At 48.8% G+C, this 24,434-nt stretch overlaps 2 protein-coding genes across 2 annotated transcripts in view; both read left to right on the top strand.

The window, feature by feature from the left end:
* Nucleotides 1-24,434, top strand: part of LOC144768598 (adapter molecule crk-like) — a 52,617-nt gene that overhangs the window by 8,967 nt on the left and 19,216 nt on the right. The gene's annotated exons all lie outside the window — the stretch shown is intronic.
* LOC144767026 (THAP domain-containing protein 11-like) lies at nt 1,622-15,127 on the top strand. The gene is made up of 2 exons (XM_078650672.1): nt 1,622-1,826; nt 14,127-15,127. Exons 1-2 carry the CDS (start codon nt 1,622-1,624, stop codon nt 14,891-14,893), a joined length of 972 nt encoding a protein of 323 aa, XP_078506798.1. The 3' UTR covers nt 14,894-15,127.

Genomic DNA, 24,434 nt, shown 5'->3' with positions numbered 1-24,434 from the left:
TTTAAGTGCTACCACCCCCAGCCTACATTTGTTATAGCGTCGACTTCTTCTGTTTTTGGGCTGCCGCCTGTTACATCCTGGTCGTCTTTGCACCCTTTTTGTACTACTGCTTCAGGTGGATGCTCCATCCAGAATATAGGAGACACAAGCTACTTCTTCCCAGTGTGTTAATCAGGTATCCAACTATGCAAAACAAGGATATGAAGGGTCTGGCAGTTGAATGCCACAATTGGTTGTGTAATATTAACGTAAATACTACTTGGGAACTTTCCCTGAAGGAATCCTGGATTGTCCGTGTCAGTTATATAGCAGTTAAATAACAAACCAAAGTGATGGTGCAGCATCACCAAACTGTCCATAATTTTAATCCTCGGTCAGCAAACTGTACTTCTAAAGCAGAGGATGGAAAAATAACTACAGCTTAATTTATTAGTCTGTAATGGAAGCCGTTGGAAGCAATTTGTGGCAACCATCCTGAGCACAAACAAATTTGTTGAAATTTTCATGCTAATCCGTATTATACAGGCAATCACATTTATGATTTAAATACTGTATTTGCATTAAGGATACTTTAGCGCCAAAGGGTGCACTTTTTCAGCGTAGAAATTAGTAGCAGCAATCAAATAGGTGGAAATTTCTCTTTGCACCCTATGGCGTCTTCCTGTCCCGCAGTAAGTGCCACATCCGCCACTAAGAATTTAGTGGTGTTTAATTGCCATGTTGTTTGTTGGCCATCTGATTAAGAACTCGGCAGTAGTACCTTGCTAGCCAAATCTGAGGGATCCTGGCCTGTGACTCTCCGCTATTTCCCGACCTCTGGCCTATTTATCTGTAGTGAATGCTGGCTTTTTTACCACTGGTAATTCTGTGGTCACCCAGGTTCGCTTGGAACTGGACTCCGCTTACAGGGGTCATGGTGGTGGGCTACTTGGCCAGAAGCACCTTGCAAGTTGGGAATTTCTCCATCTGTATGCATTGGGAGTGAATGGCTCCACTTCCTCCATTCTATAAGCACAGCTGGGCCGCGATCAGCCATTCTATCCACTATAGAGAATTTAGTCTGTCTTTTATGGGCCAACTTTACGCACTTCGTGTGCCAAAGGAGCACATTTTCCAGGCTTGCCCCAAGACCACCTCACACTCAGTGGAGTGCTTGCGGACTTCTCGGTCTGTTGTCTAGAGGCATTTGGTCCTTTCAGTGTAGAATATTGACCCTTTAATAAAGTATTTGCGAGAGGTTTGAGTTTATGCCATTTGGTGCTAGCTGCTACGTTTGGTCCCTTTAGCATAGTAATAGTTGCCAAGTTCACAAATGGTTCTTTTGGGAACTCTCCAATACATTCTTCAAACAACTCTTTAATCCCGGTTAATCAAGTTTGATGTTGCATTTAGGAGCACTATACCTTACATCTGTTTTGGGGTTGTTTTTGGTAGTCCTGTAGTTCCCCACAGGTAAACATTTTGACAAAAGGTTTTCCCTGAATGCAATTCCTGAGCATGAATCTTTTCTGGATTTGCCACCATCTAGTAGTTGGGTCTAGAATACTCTTCTAAGTCCTTCCCGAGGCATCATCTAGTACATTTCGAAACTACATCCGCCCCCTGTGACATCACATGCGCCATGAAAGACCTTGTCTATGGCAGCATCTTCCGATATTTTTTTTCTGCCATTGGGCCTCAAAGCAACAGCCGACGCTCCAAAGGCATCAAAATAAGTGTGAAGGAAGACGATACTGTCATAGAAATGAAGGAGGAACAACTCGCAGAGAACACCGGTCTAAGGAAGAGAAAAAAAACAGGGAGAAAAAACTGGAAATCACTGAAAAGTAGGTGGATCGTATGGTGGGTGACTGCATGGTCAGAGAATGCACGGACATGGAATTGGAGTCACAGGAGGAGGGAGAAAATACACCCTCTAGATTATGCCCCAATTGCCATCATAAGTTGGCTCAAAAGAACCACCACAAAGTCTGTAACCTCTTCATGCCTAGAGATCACAATTGCGAAGGCTGTGAATCATGTGCCCCAATTTCAATTTAAGACCTTAGGGACCAGGGAGAAGCAGAGGCAGGCACACCATGCAGGTGCAGATGAGTATCCTGTCTCTGAGGGATCTCTGGTAGTTAAATGAAGTCGTGGACGTCGGACACTGGTCACTCAGACTGAAGGGTATGATGCCGAAGGAGAGTTCGCTGAGGCAGAACCCAGCTAACGGGCAAAGAAGCACAAGGAGAAATAACATTAAAACTATTCTTGGGTACCATTAAAAAAAAAAAAAAAATTCCACCCTGCGACAAATCCGAAAACCTAGCAATGAAGAGTCCTCTAAGCAAAAGGAGCCCCTCTCTATCACAAGGACATCGATGGAGGATGTGCCTCTGAAAAGCTCTTGGGACGGAAAGATAGCTAGGGGGGACCAAGGCCCTGAAAAAAAGGCAGTCTAGCACACTTGATGTGAAGAAAAGGGTGCTCTAAGTTGAGCAAAGTGGATCTTTACGGCTGAATGGAGGCAATCCTTCAGAAAAAGAGGATTTCAATGCAGTCCTCCCAGCATTCTGAATCCCCTCAATGCCTTGGGAGGGCGGGGATAAGAGCCCAGTGGAACCACCCACATCCCCTGAGCTCCAGTATGAAGAACAGGATTTTTCTTCGGGGTAGAGGACGTGGAGGGTTGAGAGGTCCTGAAAGCCTTGACAAACCATGGCAAGATCACGAGACACTCACTAGAGGTGGGAGGCAACACTTATCCCTACAGCCCAACTCCATCCAACAACATTGCGATGTACAGCATGGTGAGCAAAACGGCTGCAGTTAATTACAGGGTGCAGTTTTAGGTGAAGATGCATGTTATGTTTTCTGCTAGAGCACCTACTACACTCACAGTGCAAGGGACACGATTTCACTCTGCTACCAAGCATCCTGATTCAGTCAAGGGAGGCGTTTGGAGAAATGTAAGGCTGGAACCCAGATGTTGGAGGACACAATAAAATCACTCTACCAAGGGCCCCTTGAAAACCGGGGGCAATGCAGTGGCAAATTCAATCATAGTTGCCACTGCAAGGAAGAGGGCCAATGTTCCAACATCCACCTCTGGAGAATGAGAACGAAGGGGTGAAAATGGTAGGTCGAATGGTTGAGAGGAGAACAGCAACTCATGGACAATTGCCAATCCAATGCTCTCTTGAACCTCTACACCCACCAACAACAATAGGAAGTGGGAGAACTCTTAAACGCCTCCCCATGCAGGACCATAAGAGAGCAGCCTCCCTTATAGAAGAAGGAAAACAATTGCCAACGCATGCCTAAAATCAGAAATGGATGCTGCAGGCACAGTGGGCAGTCAGCTGGCCTCGGGAACAACCATGAGAGAGACATTCCTGGTTGCTGGTGTCTGGATTAAAAAACGAGGTGTAGTCCAGCATCATAATTACACGTTTCACAGGAGAGCACCTCTTTGGCCCTACAGTGGACGACACGCTGCAGCAAATTAAATAAGCATTTAAAATGCAATAGGTCTCACCTTTTATTAAGTTAAAGCCATTTGCTTTGCTGTACAATACCATTAGCGAAGCAAATGGCTTTAACTTAAAGGCGAGACCTATTGTATTTTCAATGCTTGTTCTGAGATACAGCCATTGTCAGCCAGCCAATAGCAACATGAGCATTCCCTCATTATTTGTGTGTAAAAATAAGTGCCAATACAGGGCACAAATGCATGGCAAGAGTAGCACCTCTCGGCTGTTCCAATGTTTTAAACAAACACCCAGTAGCATTCTGTGACTTGTAGTCCCATATCACAGGACCATTAACGTACAAGATCAAAAATTGACCAAAAAGATGACTGGCTGATGAGGAGCCACGTGACAGGGAGCCAGATTGCAGAATTTAGAAGGTCAAAGTTGATTGATAAACCTAAATAAAATAAGTACATGTTGCACACTTTCTTGCTTAAAGCTTTTGCATCAGTGTGTGAACCTAGGCTTGCTTTCGCTGTGCACTGTGAAAACCATCACTTCGGTATCATTTTTTTCGTACATCCCCGTGCACCGTGTGCATTTGCAGCACTGTACTATGCCCAGACACTCTAATTTTAGAGCATCCTAGTGGCAGCAGCCCCAACCTGCCCCTGTGAATGCAACTCAATGTGAGGAAGGGTGTGCAGCGGGCCGGAAAAGCAGGCGAGGAGGCCGTATATAGTGTGCTATACTGGCTGTTTATTTGCAGATAGTCACAGAGTGAGACACAGGTAAAACAAAGAAGGCTTCGAGGTACGGGATCCGCTCCGGGTCTTGAATGCAGCTCGCCGGCTCCGGGTGTTCCAACGGCGGCTCCGGTGAAGTGGAGGATCCACGGAGGGTAGGAAGCAAAAGAGAAAACAAGGGACCGTTAGTCCTCTCCTGGTCTCAGGACACTCTGTACCGTTCACCGTCACCCGGGGTGTGTGGGGGAAGGGATGGAAAGAGACAGTGAGGGAAGGGAGGAAGCGGGAGGTAGGAACACAGGTAGGTACGAAGAAAGGGTGCTCAGGCGGAACGTGAAGGGAATGGCCGGGTGTGCAGGGGGGTGCTTTACAGATATATTACAGTGCAGGGGACGTGACTCTAAAGAGATGGGGAGATATGTACAGGGATTTTACAGGGACTCCTAGCGAGCAGTAAATAGGAAGGATTAAGGCACTCACGTGGTCCGCCGTAACTCTCCAGGTGAGTTACGGCCGCTCTTCAGCCACCTCCAGTGGACACCACCACTCCTCGGTCCACACGTCTGCTTCGCCCGTCTGCTCTCCGTCTCCAGCTTCTTCTCCGTCACCGCCTCCAGTCCGAGGGTCCTGCCACGAATCTCCGACGACGTTCACTTCCTGGTTCGCCGTTTTATCCTGTTCTGTCGCTGCCTTAGGGGCGGGGCTTCTGCGGTCCGCGGGACTTGAGTCCGTCAGACCCGGTGTTCTGGTTGGTCCCTGTGGGAAAAAGAAGGGCGGGTTTCTCCGGGTTATGGCTGGAGCTTTGAGTCTTGTCCTGGTGATGGCGTTCTGGTGTCGGGGATACAGTCCCGGTGGCAGCGAAGGAGGTAGGTTCGGGGAAGGGCCGTGTTCCAGTTGGGGTTGCCGGGACGTCGGCTCACACTCAACCTCTACACGTTTGCCACATATGTCTGATGGTGGATACATTCAATCGACACCACTGTGTTTACTTAACAACTGGAAAGCAGTGGGGATGCTAACATCTGAACTAATATTTGGCAGCTCATTTCTACGCCAATACTATAGACCAGCGAATGTCTGGGATCTGCTGTTAAACCCAGGACTCATCTGTTACGTCAGTAATGGCAATGATGCCAGGCACACCTGTTGCAGTGATTGGAACAGATAGTGCGATTGTACGCATAGAATAGTTCCATTTGTAGAAGCCGCAAAGAACTATTAAAACTTTGACGTTTTCTTTGAGACATTACTACGAATTATATTCACCACGGTGGTACATAACTTACCTTTCCTATTAAATTGATGATTTTTTTTGTAATACAGGGAGCGTTTTACTGTACGCAGAATACCAGCATTACAAACTTTTAGACAAACTTTCGCGATCACACTTTTTCCTGACATCTTCTGATGCTAAACAAGGTGCTATAGCACATGTTGACCTGTGGAGGACATATAATAAAATAGAACTATGCCAATTATACTGCAGAGACCACCAGTTACATGTGACAGGCACATTAAAAAGTAACGTCCCCATTACTAGACTCTAAAATATATCAAAATAGACCTCTCGGCGGACTTTTGAAGAATTCCAGCCTTTAAATTTATTTTTTATATAGACTTAGGTAGTCCATCTACAAGAGAGAAAGGGTCAGGATGTCACTCTTATACCCCTTAAAAATAGTATAACAACAGCGTAAGAGTGACCAAGGAGAGGAATCAAAAAAAGGTGTGAGTAAACAAGATCATTCACCACCACCAGCAATAGCTCTAATGAAAAGTCTGGGTGAGTCAATCCACACTCTGAAAAAAGAACCCTCAGGCACCAACAAAAGTCAGTAGCCAGTCGTCTTCATTGGGTCCTTATTTACAGGTAAGTGAATTGATGCTATACAGTGTAAAGAAGTGATGTTAAAAGGAGGAAAAGCTGTTCCCTAGTGTTCCATTAAAAACAGTGAAGAAATGGACAAAGGAATGGTTGAGTTAATTAGAACAAAACGTGTCCTGCAGATTTTTACAAATTGGTCAACATGTTTCTGCTATCATGAGCCATATCAGCTCAGCATTCATCAGGACCATACATACCCCATCCGGTGTTCGGCGCACACTAAGGCGCAAACTCCTAGGAGGGGCAAACAAACTTTATTACCAGGGACACGGAATTCCCGTGTCTCAACCCTTTGACTTAAGGGGTGTCCAATTGTAACAATTCGTCAGGGACACAGCGTGGGCTTGTGGCAGGGGAAACCTTCACGCCCAGAATCAATTTGTCTAGGCGACAGCCCGCTGCTTCACCTACAGCTGTCACATCCACGGCCCGAGAACTAGCCTTAGGTAAGCATGCAGAAAGAGTGCACTGGGTGTCTAAACGGGTTCTAGAAGGACAGATTTTCGGTAGTTATCCGATCACTTACCAGCATTGTCCCACAGCTGCAGTCTCACCACAGTTTCTGGGTTCCAGTTCAGCACCTTCAAGGCAAAGTCGACCCCGATAGTGACCTGGTAGTGCGGGGAGAAGTTCTGGTGCACATAGAGCTTGCACCCAGGGTGGTCTCCACTAAGCAGATGGCAAGATCTTGCTTTGTCTGCTCATCGGAGTGATGAAGCCGCTCCGAAAGAGTTGGGCCTTTGCCACAAGGGCAGCAGGCAGGGTGTGAGGACGGGGTGACTCAGAGTAAAGCCCTTTCATACAGATCTGACCCATGGATGGACTTGGCAGCAGCTTCTAAACAGGGGCCAGGTTTTCACGCGATTATATAACATTCTCGGCTGAGGGCTCCGGCAGCGCCGGGTGAGAGAGGCTTGTTGGCCTGAGAGTCCTCCTTGAAGCGCAGTGGCCTGGGATCGGGGCCGACGAAGCATTGCCACAGTGCTGGCTGGGTGTACGCTAGCTAGGAATGTCAATTAAGTGCTGCTTGCTTCCTTCCTTTCCAAGGCGGCCTTTGCATTCGTGCCCCCGAGTATACCCAAGGGGGGCCTTCTGCACGTGTGCCTTCTGGAGTTTATAGACCGTTCCTAGTCGATCTGTACTGAGAGAGCACACACCTAGCAACAAGATCAACTGAGTGCTGTACGAGAGTGGGGTCCGCTTGGGGTACACTAGGCAGGAAGGGCAGGTGGCTTCATTTGATGATGCAGAGTTGGGCGTGGTCCATAATTGATCATTTTTAGGTGTTCTGTTGAGGGCAGTGACTCCTCATGCTCCAGCGCGCTTCTCCGCCATGCCAATGGATTTGTAAGTTTAGATTGTTCATCAGTTAGCAGGCAGTCTGAGGGGGGGCATACATGAGGATTGTTTTGGGGGGAGCTGATCAGATGGCTTTAGGTTGAGAGTTGGTGCAAGGGTTGAATGATGTGTGAGATACCAGGTCCTCGAACGACGAGCTCTGAGAAACGTGCTGGCTGCTGGAATGGAGCTTTTATACCGGCGACAGACCTGTGTGTGACTTACAAAGGAGTGATGTCACGCCTGCCCTGCCGCCATCCATGGGTCTCGAACCTCCTCTGGCGGGGCGGTAGGATCTCAGCTGCTCTTAAATTCCCTTACAGCAGCCAGGCTATGAAGGATGATGAGCTGGGTGCTTCTAGGCACACAGTAAATAAGGGCCCATGGCTCCTGTCAGCCTAACGGGGGCGGTTGTGCACATCACCGACTAGTTTCCCCTTTGGCCGTGCTTTCCCCACCTGGGAGTTACCCGTGCAGATATACAAAATGGAGGGTCCAAGGGATAAGTTTAAAGACCATAACTGATTCAATCCCCCTAATTCTGATACTCTCAAAACACAAAGGAATCCGTGGACTGAAAAATGTGCCTCAAGAAACCAATCTGAAGGCACCAACAGCCTGAAGTGCTGACTAGTGTAAGTTATGTCGAAAAGAACAAAAAGATGCAGAGAAAGTGATCAATATAGAAAAGGGGTTAACAAGAACCACCTCGTGATAACTGGTGTCCCATCATTACACATTCAAGTGCCTGGTGTCATCATCTGGGATTCCAAACAACTCTCTCGCGTCCCTCCTCAAACCCAGAGGGGAACAGAAAGAATGAGTTGTATCCTCTTGTGCGGTTCTCACAAAAGACAACAGATACAGAAGGGACTATTTCTTTTTATATTTTTTGAAATATGTCAAGTGCAGTGCAAGAAAAATGAAAAAGGATGTGATTTAAAATAGGATAGACAACCAAGATGGAGTATGTAGAGAATTCTCTTTATTATAATCTCTAATTTGTTTTCCTGCTTAAACCAGTGTGAAAGTGAAAAAGAAACAGTTATGAATTAATCACTGTTTCAACAGTCAACATGTTTCAGCTAATAGGATAATTCTCCCTAGCTTTCTTCAGGACCTAGACAAACACGGCTTTGTCACTGCAAAACATAGAATTTCATGCATACAGTTTAAATTCTGCTATATCCGTATTCGGATCCTCGATACAAACATGATGCATTACGGCATCTGAAACAATAAGTGAAGAAAAAATACATCTGCATCTAATTGTTTTGCGACATCCATTTCTTTTAAATTGCAGTGGTAGAAGAAAACATGCTTACCATTGCTTGTCAAGGGCTGGACCTCACCTCTCTCGGCTCAAGTATTTGACGAGGCCACGCTCTGTAGGTTAATCATAATCCAACAACAGTTTGTGGACACATAATCTATGTATGGTTGTTTATATATTCTACGACATCCAACCATTCCTAGTTATTTAAAAAGACGGGCATACTGTTTAAACTTCATAGCTACAGTCAAGGCATTCCTTGGATCTAGCAAACGATAACTACACATCAAGAGAGCTTGTGTACAAATTTACTCTGTATATGTTATTAGAAGTTGTCTTTATAAGATAATGTCATTATGTTCTGTCGCAAGTGGTCCTGGTAGTGACCTTAGTCTGCTCAGACCTGAAAATATCAGTCTAAAGTTCTTTATAAATCACTTATTCGACTCCGACCTATAAGGATTCACTGCTAGACTTGCAACAAATCATCAAAAACTAATCTTGGAGTGTAAATAAGATATCCTACGCAATTATTGGAAAAGCGGTATATTTATTTACAGATCTTCAGATTGCGTCTAATTAAAACTGTATCGTTTTGTTAAGTTCTGCTCCGCTCTAATGTCCTGCTGCAATGGAATAGTCCTTGAGAGACAGATAATATGCTAGTAGCATTAGCGTTTACTTTCAATCCCCTCAATAATGTACAGGAAGAAATGACTTGCTGGAACAAAGACAACCTAACCGTGGGAAAGACCCTTCATGGAACTAAACCCAACTGTGAGCATCACAGATGGACTCCACATGGGGGATCTCACTATCAGGGGACTATCGAAAGCGCAAGCAGTCCTGCGCAACTGTCCTCAAGACAGTCTACCTAGTTTTAAAATCCTTAAAAAAACACAGGTGTGGGGGAAGACTGTACAAGTCCAAATGCACAACACAAACACCGTTTTACCTCCACAAAGGAGGAGGAAGAAAAGTGTATGCACTATCCAAGCTAGCTCAGTAAATATGGAGGTAGGTCATCCACAGCAGGATACCCATATCGGCAATCCACCGGACAGGGGTGTAAAATGAAGCAGATCTGCATCTGTCTCACGCAAGTGGGACCCAATTCAAAAGGTGCTTCAAATGGTAATACTGCAATGGGATACAGGTGAAGTGGATTTAAACACAAAATGCTACACTTTGCATCCAGGCACACCACCGCTCACTGGGAAATGCCATGTCGATAAACTGGTGGAGGAAATTTGTGTTCGCCTTTCCACCAATTCTCCTCATACCTCTAGTGATTAACAGGTGTAGTCACATATGACACTAATCCTAATTGCACTGCAATGGGTAAGACAGACCTGGGTTTCAGACTTGGTAGAGATTGTGCAACGGGATATTTGTAAACTTTATTGACTGTATAATTAATTAAGATCTTTACAGTAAAAACAATCAGTATATAAAAGCTAAAAACAGTGATTTCAAACTTTTGCGATGGGTAAAATGTTAGCCCCCCTCCCGAGTCCAGTGTAGTCAGCTTTCCCCCGGCATTTCTGGACATGATCTTGAAGCCCCCGTTTTGTGCCCTGCAGTTGATCTACCTTACAGAGCTCTTGAACTGCCCTCTGTGGCGCTCTAAGTGTCTCTCTGGTTAAAATGTTCTCTTGGGGGAGTGCAAGAAGTGCACAGTCCTTGGTGCATCGTTGAGTGGTCCCATCTGCATTCGACCGCAGAGTTTACCATGCATTTCGTCTTTCGATAGGCAGCTTTTAAAGCCATCACGATTTGATGGATAAATTTCACCAATCTCGCTAGTCATTGTGTTAGTGGTTGAAAAACACAAGGCAGATGCTTCGCTGCAAGACTTTATACCCTTGTTGAAGCCGATCGGGCGCAGAAGTCGCCGGCATTCGTTATTGAGGTTGGGACAGCAGCATAAGAGATGCAGCCAGGATTCCCACCCACAAGTTGTGTATTCCCCTCTTCGGGCCCATGCAGGACTGAAATCCGGAATCCCAAGCGTGCTCAGCCTCATGAATAAGATTTTACTTCGGGCCTGTGTGGTGAGAGCCTCGCTTAAGTAGGGTTGTGCTTTTCCTGCCGTGTAGGAATTGTTCAACGGATCTAGATGAGTGCTTCGACGGAGCGTTTCAAGATCGAGGTCGAAGGAGATTTCGCGCACTTGTTTGTTAACAGCTCTCTTCCAGGCATTCAGGGGGATCCCCAGCCGCGGTATGCTTTCTTCTTCAATCTTCATTAATTTGATTGCATTTTGTAGACTAGTGTGCCATGCCGAGCCTGGCCCCTCAAAAATAGGTCTCGGGTGATTTTTATTTGGGAGTTAGCGGGTGCCCTTAATATCCTTAGCTTTTCTTGCTGTCCTCCGTATGTGTAGCACTGACTTGTATGCCTTGACTTGGGCTGAATTGAGGAGGGCGTCCATTTTCCCGGGGAAGGCAAGGTGGCCGTAGCTAATTGCTGAAAGGAGTTTTGCTCTTAGAACTGTCAGAATTGGGCTGGCGGACGGACTGATCAAGTGCTGGTTTCGTTGTTTTAATAGATATGTAACCTTGCTGGCCTTAGAGCTCTGCTGTTTTAGGTTTACGTTCGCCTTCCCCGTTGCGTCAACCAGACCCCTAGGTAGTTGTATGAGGCCACCGTATTGATTTGCGCGTTTCCCAGTTGCCACAGTGCATTCTTTTTCACATGGTAGGATTAAAAAATGATACCCTTGGTTTTTCCTTGATTAACTATCAAGTTGTTAATGATGTTACAACTGTTTAGGGCTCTTTGTAGGCCCACCATCGTATGGTACATTATAACTGTGTCGTCAGCATACTGTAGAACTAGCAGCCTCACACTTCCTAATCTTGGGGCTACAAAACTGGCTCCTTTTAGGGCCTCCCCCAGATCCGCCGTGTATAAGTTGAAGAGGATGGGGGCCAGCACGCATCCTTGCTTCAACCCATTCTCCGTGGTTAATTTGGGGAAACTGTGCGGGCACTTGTTTTGACCGGCACCCAGGTGTCCTTGTATAATGAACTTATTGCCTTCAGGAGATTTGATGGAATGCCCCAGTTTTCTAGCTTCCGCCATAATCTTTTTCTTACTACTTTGTCAAAGGTAGTGCTGTAGTCCACGAAGCAGCAGAAGAGCGGGGGATGATTCTTCAGGATTGCCTGGGCTGAGCGGTGTGCTAGCACCAGAACATTATCCATAGTTGATGCCTGTGACCTAAAGCCAGTCTGGTGCAAGGGTATTATGTTTCTCTCTTCGACCCACTTCTCTAGATCTTCCAATAGTAGGCAGGCATATGCCTTGGCTTCCAGATCGAGCAGGGCAATAAGCTTGTAGTTCGACGGCTTTAGGCAATCTCCTTTTTAGGTCTCGCGTGCGAATGCAGCGGAGCTGCTTCGCTAGCGAGACTCTATAGTCTGCGCTTTCCTTAGCGAAGGGAGACAGGAGGTGGCACGCGCAGACAGGAGATGTGCACTCCGTACGCGTGCATGTCTCCTGTCTGCGCCCGCCAACTCCTGTCTTCCTTCAGCAGAGAAACCGGCGGCACATCGCACCTATCACGCACTTGCACTTTCCCTCCCTCCCCTTCAAGCACCCAGACATTCCACGGCCACGGAAGCACGTGAATGCTAGAATCAGGGCTATTGTACCCGCTGTGTTCTTGGCGTCTAAAGGTAGTGCTGCAGAGCTTAGCTCATAACTATTTTAATACCTCAGTATCTGCTCACACGCTCCCACCGCGGCTCTGTCTACCATCCTGACTTTCCGCTTTGCTTTCTTCGTCTCTCTGCCTGACAGTAGGTGGCGCTGTCTGCCTCATAACCGCAGTCCCTTGTGCACCTCTCCATTGCTCCGATTCTCCCTTGCTCTGCTACCTCTCGCACCGCTGTTTCCTGTTTATGCGAAAGTCACGACTGCCAGTGTCCGGAGGACAGTAGGGAGTTTTTTTTTAAATTACCGGGCGCAGGAGCGGTGGTAAACAGTTTATATGCTGTGCAGAGGTCGCACAGCCATAGATCCGAAGCTCCCTGACCCCTCTGCCTTAAACACGAGTCTGGAGTTCAAGGGAAACTGTACACACAGGATAGGCGATCAAACGTGTGTTGTCAGGAAGGAGTGACAACTATTGGTCACACTCGCAAAGCCTGCGCTGCACTAACTACCAAAAGGACGTCCAGAGCTGTAAATGTCCTTCCAATTTCCAAGGTGAACACTGTGGGAAGGGTCGTCCCTGCGGACCGTCTCATTGAGATCCGTTCTTGGAGGCAATAGCTGTAACACTGGCATCTCACGAGGTCTGCATTCACTGGCCCCGGCTTTCCTATTTTTCGCATCTGGTGGCCACGAGTCTCAGGCGCCTGCCTCATGAACATCGATTGTAAATTGATACTTGTATAGCGCACTACTCACCCGCAAGGGTCTCAAGGCATTTGTACGAATACCGCTGTGGAACCCATCCTGGCTTTCCCTGTGAGGTGTCCACTCCTGGGCACCCCCAAGGTGGAGGCCAGGCATCCTTAGCGTTGTGGGGGCCGTTGTGGAGATTAAGCAAGCTATTGCCCAGAGTTGCAGAGTGGGACCCCATGATTGGAATAGGCACCGAGGCGAGAATTATCAGGTCCGTGGAATTTTGAGCCCAAGACCCGCCGAGGCGGGGAATTGAACCCTGGTCCCGGGCTAGACCTCTGCATCAGGGTCTGCCGCTCTAACCATTGAGCCTCACTTCTCGATGAATTCCTGCGAATCCTTATACTTTTGTAAAATGGAACAAAACAAACATGGTATTCCCCAAACCCTGGATATGCACCTGAGCCCAAAATGTTACGCAGATTGATCTTTGTGGGTGCTGACTAGATCGGCTTGCTTTGTTGTGTCCACCCTACCACTTGTTGGGTCTTTTTGTTAATGGATGCTGTTACATATAGCTGCTTCACAAGTAGCACCCAATCCTTTTCAGCAACTCCATTTTCTCTCGTGGGTCCTCGATTGCTCAGCTGGTTTATGTATCTCCAGTCGTGCTGGGTTCTTTTGTTTGAGCAAGTAAAAGACTTTGAGACATTCGCTTTCCATGTTGGGTTTTTTGTGTTCCCATAGTTTCTTCCTTAGAGATGCCCTCAGCGAAGCAATTGATGGTAGCTCTGTTTGACTACCCCCTTTTTAGGTTTTGCCTGGCGAAAAGATGCGCTCTGCGCATCTTTTTCGCGCAGGCGAAATCCTGATGAGATCTGTAGTGTGGCTTTGGGTCGGCCCTCGTCATTTATTGGCTGGCTCCATAAATGGAGCCTAGCCATTGGACGAGGGGCCTGTCCGTCAATGCCGGACCAGATTCGGGGGCGTTCCCGCGATTCTTTGGCTTTTGCCGACGTCACGCGACGTCAGCCGAAAGCCGGGAACGCCCCCGAATCTGGTCCGGCATTGAGCCGGCACCCGCCTTTCTGACTCGCACCGCGACAGGGAGCTGCACTTCTACACCTTCCCCAAGGACCCGGAGCTGCGTCGGCTCTGGCTCAAGAATGTGTCCCGCGCGGGCGTCAGCGGTTGTTTCAGCACTTTTCAGCCCACGTCTGGCCATCGACTCTGCAGCCTGCATTTCCCCGGCGGCCGCAAGACTTACAGTTTACGCGTGCCCACCATCTTCCCTCTGCGAGGGGTGAACGAGCAGCGCCGGGCCCGCCGTGGGGGCGGCCGTGGACGCAAACAGCCAGCCCTGCAGCCCCCGCCACAGCAGCAGGCGGCCCCAGCCCTGCTCTACAGCGGAGGAGAGTCGCAGCATGACGAGCCCCATGAGGTGGAAGTTGTGGTTGTGGGTGACAGTGAGACACGCCCAATCGACCTAACGGTGCAAGGAGAAGGCGAGGAAGCAACTTTACTGGGGACGGTTCCATCACGGCCCCTCAGGGTGCTGCTGGTGCGGGAGGATGAGGGCACACCTGAAGATGCTCGCCAGGGGGCCCCGGCCTGTGCCCGCGCTGCCTCCGCGGACCACTCGTACTCCTTGTCCTCGGGTACCACGGCCGAGGAGCTGCTGCGAAAGCTTAACGAGCAGCGCGACATCATCGCCCTGATGCAAGTCAAGATGAAGGAGATGAAGGCCAGTATCCGCCACCTCCGAGGCAGCGAAGTGCGTCTCCGCGAGGAGATCCGACACAAAGACAGGTTGCTGCTCAGTTCCAATCACTGTGTGTGAAGGGAACCTACGAGATGGTGGTTCACCTTCCGCCCTTGTGTGTGGGTCTCCATCTGAGTCATGCGTGAAGGTGTATTGGGCCAAGGTGGGGAAACTTACTCACATGGTATATCATATCAAATGCTCGTCCCTGGGGGAATCTCCACTTAGTAAATGGTAAATATTCTTCCCCCCACGCACGTTATTAGCAATCCATTTGACTCATTAAACGGAAATCAGCGACCTGCCCATCACAGCAAGAACTTAAGCGTGGACACTAACTCCCTCCACCCATGACAAGTAAACATTTTCCAAATCAATAAGAATACATCAAGGATAAAGCTCACAGGACTAACCATCCATCATAAGCGTATGCTTGTCTTTGTGGGATGGGGACACCATTAGGAACAGGCCCAGATAAGTCCCTTCTCTCTTACGCCTTTGGAAAGTTCATGGTGTCCCCCGCCTTCCACTCCTCCTACGGCTCCTCCCCACTCCTTCCCCGCCCCCGGAGCCCGGACACAGACACAGCGCGGCGGCCGCACTCCACCCGGACCCGCCTCCGGCTCCGGCTCCTGGCCCCCTCACCCTACCGAAACGGCTCCAGCAGGTTTCCGGGGCCCAACACCCCCGTCCAGCAGGTAAGAACGGCACCCCGGGAGGGAGGCGGCCGCGGGGAAGCGGCAGAGTGGCCTACTCGAGGCCCCGGCTGCGGCCTGTTCCGGCCTTTGTGCCCCTCCAGCCGGGGCCTCAGTTGGGGACGGGGTGCAGCAGGCAGGGGGCTGAGGAGGGGCAGAGAGAGGGGAGGTGGAGGAAGGCCGCCGTTTGTATACGAAGTGACGCCATAGACTTCCTCGGCCTTGTAAGTTGCGTTTTGTTCAGAACGTCGCTTCCCGAAAATGCAGGCTGAAGTATTGAGGGGATGTTTTGGGTTTTGATTTAGTGTAGTGACGTATTCCAGATGGTCCACATTAAGTGCAAAGATCTTTTTGTTTTGTTCAGGCTACTTCAAACATTCCAGGAAAGATATTTGGAGAATTTCATTTTGTCCCGTGATCGTGCAGTTTTCGTACAATATGCTATGCCTATTTTTCTTTCACCTGAGTTTGGGTGGCCTGGTGCTGCACTACTCGTACCCTGTGCTTACAGATGGGGCCCACCAGCACTATTCTTTTCAATGATTTTTGCAGAAAGCACGTCCCAGAGTTCAGCAATTTTAACAGAAAGAAATACCACCTAAATATTTTTTTTCTGATGTGATCCTAGTGAAACCCTGTAGTCTAGGGGGAGACCCCTACAGCTCTGCTGGGGCCTACCTGCTCTGCTGGCCGTGGGCTGCGTTGCTATCTTGCTCCTAGGCGGCCTTCTCAGACAAAGCGGGCACTGGCTATTTCCGACTGCCCTTCCTGGTGCCTGCTCTGCGCCTTGTTGCCTACCTACACAGTGGAGACTGTCCGGTCGCTGGATCCCTGGGAGCTGTGCTCAATGGCCCATGACCAGAAATGTACTGCCACTGGACTCTGGCCACGCAGAAAAGCCCCTCCCCACCATCCTTACTTGCCGCACCGCCTGGCCTTCTCAAGTCATTCCTGTGTGGGGGGGGGCTCGCAGTGTGCGGGGGGGGTTCGCAGTGTGCGGGGGGGGGCTCGCAGTGTGCGGGGGGGGCTCGCAGTGTGTGGGGGGGGCTCGCAGTGTGTGGGGGGGGCTCGCAGTGTGTGGGGGGGGCTCGCAGTGTGTGGGGGGGGCTCGCAGTGTGTCTGGGGGGGCTCTGTGTGTGTGGGGGGCTCTGTGGGTGTGTGTGTGGAGGGCTCTGTGTGGGTGTTTGTGTGTGGCATTTGCGAGAGATTAAGCTATTGGCATTGTAAATGACAATGCCATTTATTTATGTTAAAAAAACATAAATAAAAATAATGTCAAGAGCAATGCCAATAGCTCTAACTTTAACAAAGGCAAAACCATTGCATTGTAAATGCTTGTTTCTTTTCTGCGCAGGCCTTGCGCAGAAGGCTTTTGCAGTCTCATATATTGTTGTTTGGACAGGTACTTCCTGGTCTCAGTTGCCCTTTCGGTCTCTGGATTTGTGTCTTGGGGTTCCCAAGCTTGGTTTGTTGGTCCTCAACAATATTTTCCCATCCATTTATGGGTAAGAGCTCTTCGGGCAGTCTCCCTTCCTGTACCTGGCCCAGCCATGTTTGAAGTGTGGTCCTGGTCTTGTCTGACCACTTGATCCTCCTACGGGCGCTGTGTTTTTCCTCCCCACTTGTCTCCCCGATGGGTTGGTAGATGGCGGTACGTCCAGCTGAAAAACTGCTCTTAACGGCCTGTGATCGCTTTCCTTTCGATCTTCGACTTCAAAGTCTTCCGTTCTGGCCGCCATCTCTTCGCTGGCCATGATATAGTCGATTCTTGAAGCGTCCCGAAAGATGAACGGAGGATGCCCGGAGGCCGAGCAAGCTTTTTTCAGTACGTAGGTTGATGTCCGCTTATAAGTGTTACTGTTAAGAAGGTCCTGCAAATTAAAATCCCCGGCTAGAATAACCTGGTAGGATTTGTTTGTTTAGCAGGTCTTCTAGGTTCTGTGCCAGTGCCTCCAGCTGGTCTTTCATGAGTGTCTGTGCGGGAATTTCTTTGTAACAGTTTATTACCAGCATGCGTATTGGATGTTTATTGACACTCAAACCGCTGATCTGTAGGGCTTGCAGACCTGGGGAGTGCTGATTGATGGCTGTGGCTGCAAAGGCACATTCATGTTTTATAAAAACTGATAAGCCGCCTGCTGGACAGCCAAAAAGATTTTTATATGGCTGGGACATGGTGCTCGTAATACCCTGGCAAAGGGGTGCTGGACAGGGCCCATGTTTCTTGGAAACAGATTATATCCCTGCTTTTCAGGAACTGCTTCAGATTTTCATTTTCGCAGATTTTATTGATGCCTGCTATGTTGCAGGAAATTGTTAGTTGCTGCTTGTGGGTTAGTCCTGGGCCAGCATCTCCTCTGACAGGCTGGCTTTTGGCGCAGTTAGGAATGCCGTGGCCTCCTTCTTGCGAGTCGCTTTTGATCAGAGGTTAAGGGGGTGGTAGGTATAACCCAATGATTATTTTGGCATGAGATTCTGATGCCTATTAGGTTCCTTTGGCCCGTCTGGCTTCTGTCCGGGGGTCCCGAGCTGTTTGTCCCTTGCAGGACCGACCGGGTGGCCTTTCCCCCAGTGTCTGGGGCCAGGAAGTGTGGGTTTTTTGGATGCCGCAGTGTCTGAACTTCAATGCCCCACTCAGCGAGTAAGGTGAAGTTGTTTACGACGGCTTGTTGTATTTTTGTTTCTCAGGCCCACCACTGATGAATTGCCGCATAATACAATTTCCAGCCACTCTTGACAGCTTCTTGATGCAAAAGAGTATGGTACACCACCACCCTGAGTCTAGCTGCTTGGCTTCTGGCGGCATAGAGTTTGGACACCTACAGCTGCCAAAAAGAGCACAAGAAATCTTAAAGGAGGCTTGACAATCAAGCACAAGAAAATGCAATGAAAGGTAACTCATTCACAATAGGGCGCAAGATACCACAGTGATCGGATGCCTGTCACACCTACTAAACAAGGGTTTAATAAATGCCTTGTTACAAGTACATGTGGCATTGTTAGTGTCCTACACAAGAGGACATCTAGGAAGAAGTTCTTCCTGCACATGTAATCAAAAGGTTTCCTGAAGGAACAAAAAGAGTAGCTCTACCCAGAGCAGCACCAACACCACTGTGGATTCTCAACTTGGTGCTGACGCAACTGAGAGCCCTCTGAACCACTACACAAGGCAGAGCTCAAGTTCTTAATTAAAGTCAGCCGTTTGGATTGTGATCACTTCACTACCTAGAGTAAGTGAGCTACATACACTAGCCCCCCAGGAACCCTTACTGCCAATATACAAGGACAGGGTGGTAATACAAACAAACCTAGACCTCAGCAGTCTAACTGCCAGGGTTCATCCAAGATTCAAAGCTGAAAAAGCCCTTCATACTCTAGATGTGTGTAGGGTAGTGATGTACTGTTTGGAAAGGATATATGGGTTCAATTCTTTGTATCCTTCGTAAACCACAAGTGCTTGCCGGTAACCATAGATACCATCACAAGATTGATAGCTATAAGAAAGCCGGCGTGCAATAAGACACAAGACCTAGAGCACCTTTAACAAGAAAAAGGGGAACCACTCTACACATCCTAGCAATGTGCTGTTAAGACATGTATATCTGCCATGTGGTTATAATTTGAGATATTCATACTACATTGACATTCAATTGAATGAGGAAGAGGTGGGGCAAAGAGCACCAAAGCATTTGTTATCGAGTTCATGCTCGTTTCAACCCAACCTTCAAAGGTGATGAAGGATACCTATGCAAAATCCACGCATAGCATGTAAATCCAGAAAAGATTCATGCTGCAAAACAAAATGGACACTTAATGGTAGGAGAAGGTTTGCAGTTTGAATATTCTGGAGCCACATGTGACTCATTCACCCACCTCTCCCAGAAATAAGGTGCAAAAAGATCAAAAACACAAAGCAAAAACTGAATACATCACCTAAAAACACAAGGAAGTCAAGAAAGAGCAATCCGAATCACTGAGGGGGAAATAAGAATCTGAAGGTGGTGACCACATACAGGGGCTTCTGGAGTGCACATCTGACATTACTAGGGGCAAACACAGCACCAAATGGTATTAGGTGATGCCTAATGAGAAAAGTGACTTAATAGTATTCCAAATTCAACCACTAGATGGAGGAATAATGCACAGCATGTGAATCAAGCTGTAAAACTACTTTGGCCAGTAAGTAACTGTTTTATTCATTCCTATCTTATTCACCCTGTTGCGGTACCAGTCTTGTGTGCATGTGGGAATGATGTTGATGACAGTTCTCTAATGGAACATAATGATTTTCTATTTTGTGGGCCTCCCATTTTTAGGTCTCGCCCAGGCAGCGTGCATATGACCTTTAGCCATCGCTCTGCTCACTTTCAAGCACACTCGTGCTTGTGGCGGCATCCACCTTGCGGGAGCGAGCAGCAGCGCGCTTGCTAATTGGCTGCTGCTCGCTCCTGCAAGGAGGATGGCACCACAAGCACAAGTGTGATTGAAAACAGCTGCTGCTTGTTTCAGCATTAGTCATTCACAGTCATTAAGCATAGCGCGGGCCACAAATTTTTTTGCATTGTTTGAGTTTTATCATTAGTCATTCACAGTTGAGTACAGTGAGGGCCGTTTTTTAGTTTTTTTTGTTCACTCACTCTTTCGCTCGCTCTCTCTCTCTCGCTTTCTCTTTCTTGTTGTACTTTGTGCCCACCTCAGAATGCGGTCAGCCTACAGTGTACTTGAACTTTCATTACGAGAGCAATGATGTGGGTGTGTGTGTATGTATATATGTATGTATGTGTGTGTATATATATATGTGTGTGTGTGTATGTATGTGTATGTATATATATATATATATATATATATATATATATATATATATATATATATATATATATATATATATATATATATAGTTAGACCTGTCAGCCTTAGGGTGGTCTCCCCTACAGTTTTATCCTATATTTTGTTGGACTTAGGACTCTGGGCGCCTCACCACTGCTAAACAGTGCTGAGGTGCAGGTGCTCTTCCCTAAAACCTTGTGAGGCTGGCATATCTGCCACTGCTACCGCAGTAAGGTTTAATCCTCCATAGGCTAACATCGGGAACCTCCCCTCATGGAATAACTTCTGACAGGGACCTAATAAGTCTATCGTGTTTGGTCTTGTTGGACTCGGGCGGGAAACCCTTTCCAATGATGTATAGGGTTTGGGCATTACTACGCTAGGGATCCCACTTTTATAAAGGGGACCTTTTCCTGCCTACACTTAGATTAGGCTGCAGACTCCCCCGTCCCCTCTGCATACTGATAGCCTGCCTGGGTTGGGAGGTGGGAGTGGTGATTCACACCTTCTTCCATGGGATGGGCTGCCCACTGTAGCCTTAACGGCCTGTCTCTCGTCACTGTGACAGCTAGGTCAGGGAAGGCAGGGAACATACCAGAACTCCCTGGACTCTTCCAGAAGCCCCTGCCCCCAGACCCTTCCAGAGACTTCCACCACTTTCTAGCCCCTAGACTAAAAAGATATATAAGGGAGGGTCCTGCCCTCACATTCTTGTTACACCCTGGACTAAGAAGAAACTCTGCTGGAGTACAGACTGCTGCGCTAGGAGGATTGCCACTCTGCTGGAGCGGACTGTTCCTAGGAACTGCTGCCCTGTGGTGCTTGAGCTGCCGTACTGCCTGCTGATCTGGCCCTGCCAAGAGGAGACTGGACATAGCATCCCAGGAGTGTCTCCACAACATCCAGAAGGACTTCCTCTGCGCTTCTGAATAACCTCTGCACCCTGAACCCTGTCTCTGCAGCACTGGGTGCGGGAGACCACTTCCTACACCCCTAAATCATTGCAGTTGTTGGAAGACACTGACTGGGTTGCATAGCGCTGTGGGGACTTGAAGCGCTATGCCCCTGTGATTATCCCTGCCGCCTGGGGCTCTTGAGGAATTACAGAAGCGCTGTGTGCCCGTCATCTGCACGTTGTTGGAAGCAGCGCTGTTTATGCCAACTCGCCGCCGCAGGCCTGAACTGAGGGAATCCTGTGAAGCTGCTCCCCAAATCATCCCCCCCCGGAAGCCTGTGCGTGGGTGCATCACTGACGGGACCGCCGCTGCTCGGGGACCTTATTGCACTGGGAGGGCTTCATTTGTACTGAGTAGCGCTGTGGCGGAGGAAGTGCCGTGCCCCTGTGTCCATCGCCAGCCTGGGCCCTTAGACTGCATTGGGACTAGTGCGTGCTGTCGGAGGACGAGCTGTGTGCCCCCGTGATCACCGCCGCTGGCCGCGAGACTCCGGCAAAATTGAGTTTGGAATCCCAGGCGCGTCATCAGGAGAGCCGCGCTGGGATAGGTGCTGACGTCAGGGACCACCGTTGCAGGAAGAGCTGCGCTCAAGGACTGGCGGGGCTGCCTCGCCTCCCTAAACACGCCGCGTGGATCAAGTGCCCCGGAGTCAGAGGAGCCTCGCACCCGCGCCTCCAATCCCCGCCGCAGGTAACCCTTCACATGACCGGTTGTTGCAAGGGAGCGGGTTGTGGGCGGGGTAGGATCGCTAATGTGCCTCAGGTGAGGGGCTTGCTTTTTTGAAGTGTGGGGGACTGCCTCAACTAATAGCGGTCGGCCGGGACTGTGCACTTTGGCGGGAGGGGAAACTGGAAGCCTCCTTGTTTTGAGCCCAAAACCGATACAGTGCAAACTGCAATCAGGGCTTAACCACCGTCCCTTGGGGAGCTGATCTACGCTGACTACGAAGTGCCTCAGTCTCATAGTGCCTGGGAGCCGTGCCCAATCCACTACTGCCTCAGGAACTGTTTACCCTAATACCCTAAAGGAACAGAGACTGGCTAACTCTGCTCTAAGTAGCTGAGGAACTGCTTTGCCCTAATGTGTGCTCATTAAAAGTCAGTCCCAACTCGGAACTGTGTATCAAACTGTGTGCAGTTTTTTATTTTTATTGTTATTTCTATTTTTATTGTTATTTTTATTTTATTCTAGTATTACTGGCTTCTTACATTGTATGCATTGCTATCACATTGCTATCTTATATTCCAGTGCCATATTTGTTATTGCTGCAATTTGTATGCACATATATTGGATCCAGTAATTCATTAGTAGTTTAGCCCTATTTTAGCCTGTATTTTATATGCGGCAAGCTGCATCTATCTCACCTTTATCCCCATCATTCACTGTCCGCTACCGCATTTATTTGTTGGTTTTTCGATGTAAGTTACGTCACGATACTGCACTGATTATTACTACCTCATTCACTTCGCTCTGTCATGTAAGCTGCACCCAGCCACTTTCTACGCCTAGACTACACTGCTGTTACCTCGTACATTCTAATATGTAACTTTGCTTCCACCTAATCGGTCCTACCTCTCATAGTTGGTACACGGTGTAAGCTGACTGCTACCTCGTATATAGGATACATTTGGTAAGCTGCACCTACGCTCTGTTTGTTCGGGGATCACACTGACTTCTAACTCGTATACTTTTGATCACTCACTAGTGTCTTCCCTGGCCCTGTAACTAGCGGCTGACAGTTTGTATTATCGTCCTATTTCCTACACCTAATGCCGCAGCCTCCCTAAAATGGAGCTCAACGGCAAGCACACTTTTAGAATTAACTACCCCTCCACTCCTCTCACCAAAAATGCCACTAAACGTTTTAAACACAACTTCTTGAGGTCGCACCCTGAAACACCCTTTGCCGACACTTACTTCTCACCGGGCAATGGAGCCCTGAATACTGATATCATCTTCCACACCTCACGCAGAGCCCAATGGAGAAAAGCGTTCCTATCCCTACTCACAGTCTCCACCACCAGGAAAACAGCTCATGGCCTAATTCTCACCATCACACCTTCCCACCTCTTCCCTGGCAGGTCTACCATTACTATCTACAATAACGGGATTGTCCTAATCCAATCCACGGACAAGAACTTGGAATTACTAAACAACTTGTTCCCCAAGTTCAAAGAGCACCTTTCCAAGCTGCGGACCATCACCCAGAACTCCGCCAGCACTATCACCCCTGACGTCGCAGCCACCACCTACTACACTTCTACCCCCAGCACCCCAGTAAATGGCCCACCTGTTGTTAACGCCCCCCACTCCCCAAGGACAGTCACAAATATCTCCACCGAATATACTAGCCCCCCTCTAACATGACCCCTCTTATCCCCACCCATACCCCCTCCACCCCTCTACCCCGGACAGAACATCCCCCACCCACAACACACCACCATCTGACCAAGCCACCGCCCAGAGTTTATCCACCCCCCCTCCCATCCCCCCCACGACAGACACCTCTCCCTCCCCATCTCCCTCCCCACTCCCACCCACGAGTCTCTCACACCCGACACAACAACTCCCACCCACAACACGCCTCCATCTGCACACACCACCACTCGGAGTTTATCCACCCCCCCCCATCCCCCCCACGGCAGACACCTCTCCCTTCCCTGATCCCTCCCCACTCCCACTCACAACTCTATCTCCCTCCCAACAAAAGATACAGAACATACCTCCTCCCTTACCTTAGCATCCCCCTATCACCCACCTCCTATTCTCAGCCCTCACTACTCGCCTGTCTCCCCCACGGTCTTCAGCCTTCACTCACTCTTCTGCTCACCGGCACCGTCTCCCACTGAAGTCACTACCTATGCTTCCCACCCACCGCCTGCCTCACCTACGTCACCCACACCCCTCGTCCACAAACACGTCCACACCTTGAACGCCATCCCACTCATTAGCACCGCGGTACCCCTCAACAACGCTAGTATACCCCCCCCCCCGATACCCTGCCTGCTCTCCAGCTCACTACTCAACCACTCACCAACGGCTCTCTCCACAAACACCTTCCCCAATGACCCTCCTGACCTGACTTTATCCACCCTCCAACAAGTCAAAGAGGAAATCTTACAAATCAAAAAAGACGTCCAC

Source organism: Lissotriton helveticus, chromosome 7 (assembly GCF_964261635.1).
Source record: "Lissotriton helveticus chromosome 7, aLisHel1.1, whole genome shotgun sequence".
NCBI lineage: Eukaryota > Metazoa > Chordata > Amphibia > Caudata > Salamandridae > Lissotriton > Lissotriton helveticus.
The sequence above is the reverse complement of the archived record's forward strand: the minus strand, read 5'-3'. Positions and strand labels throughout refer to the sequence as shown.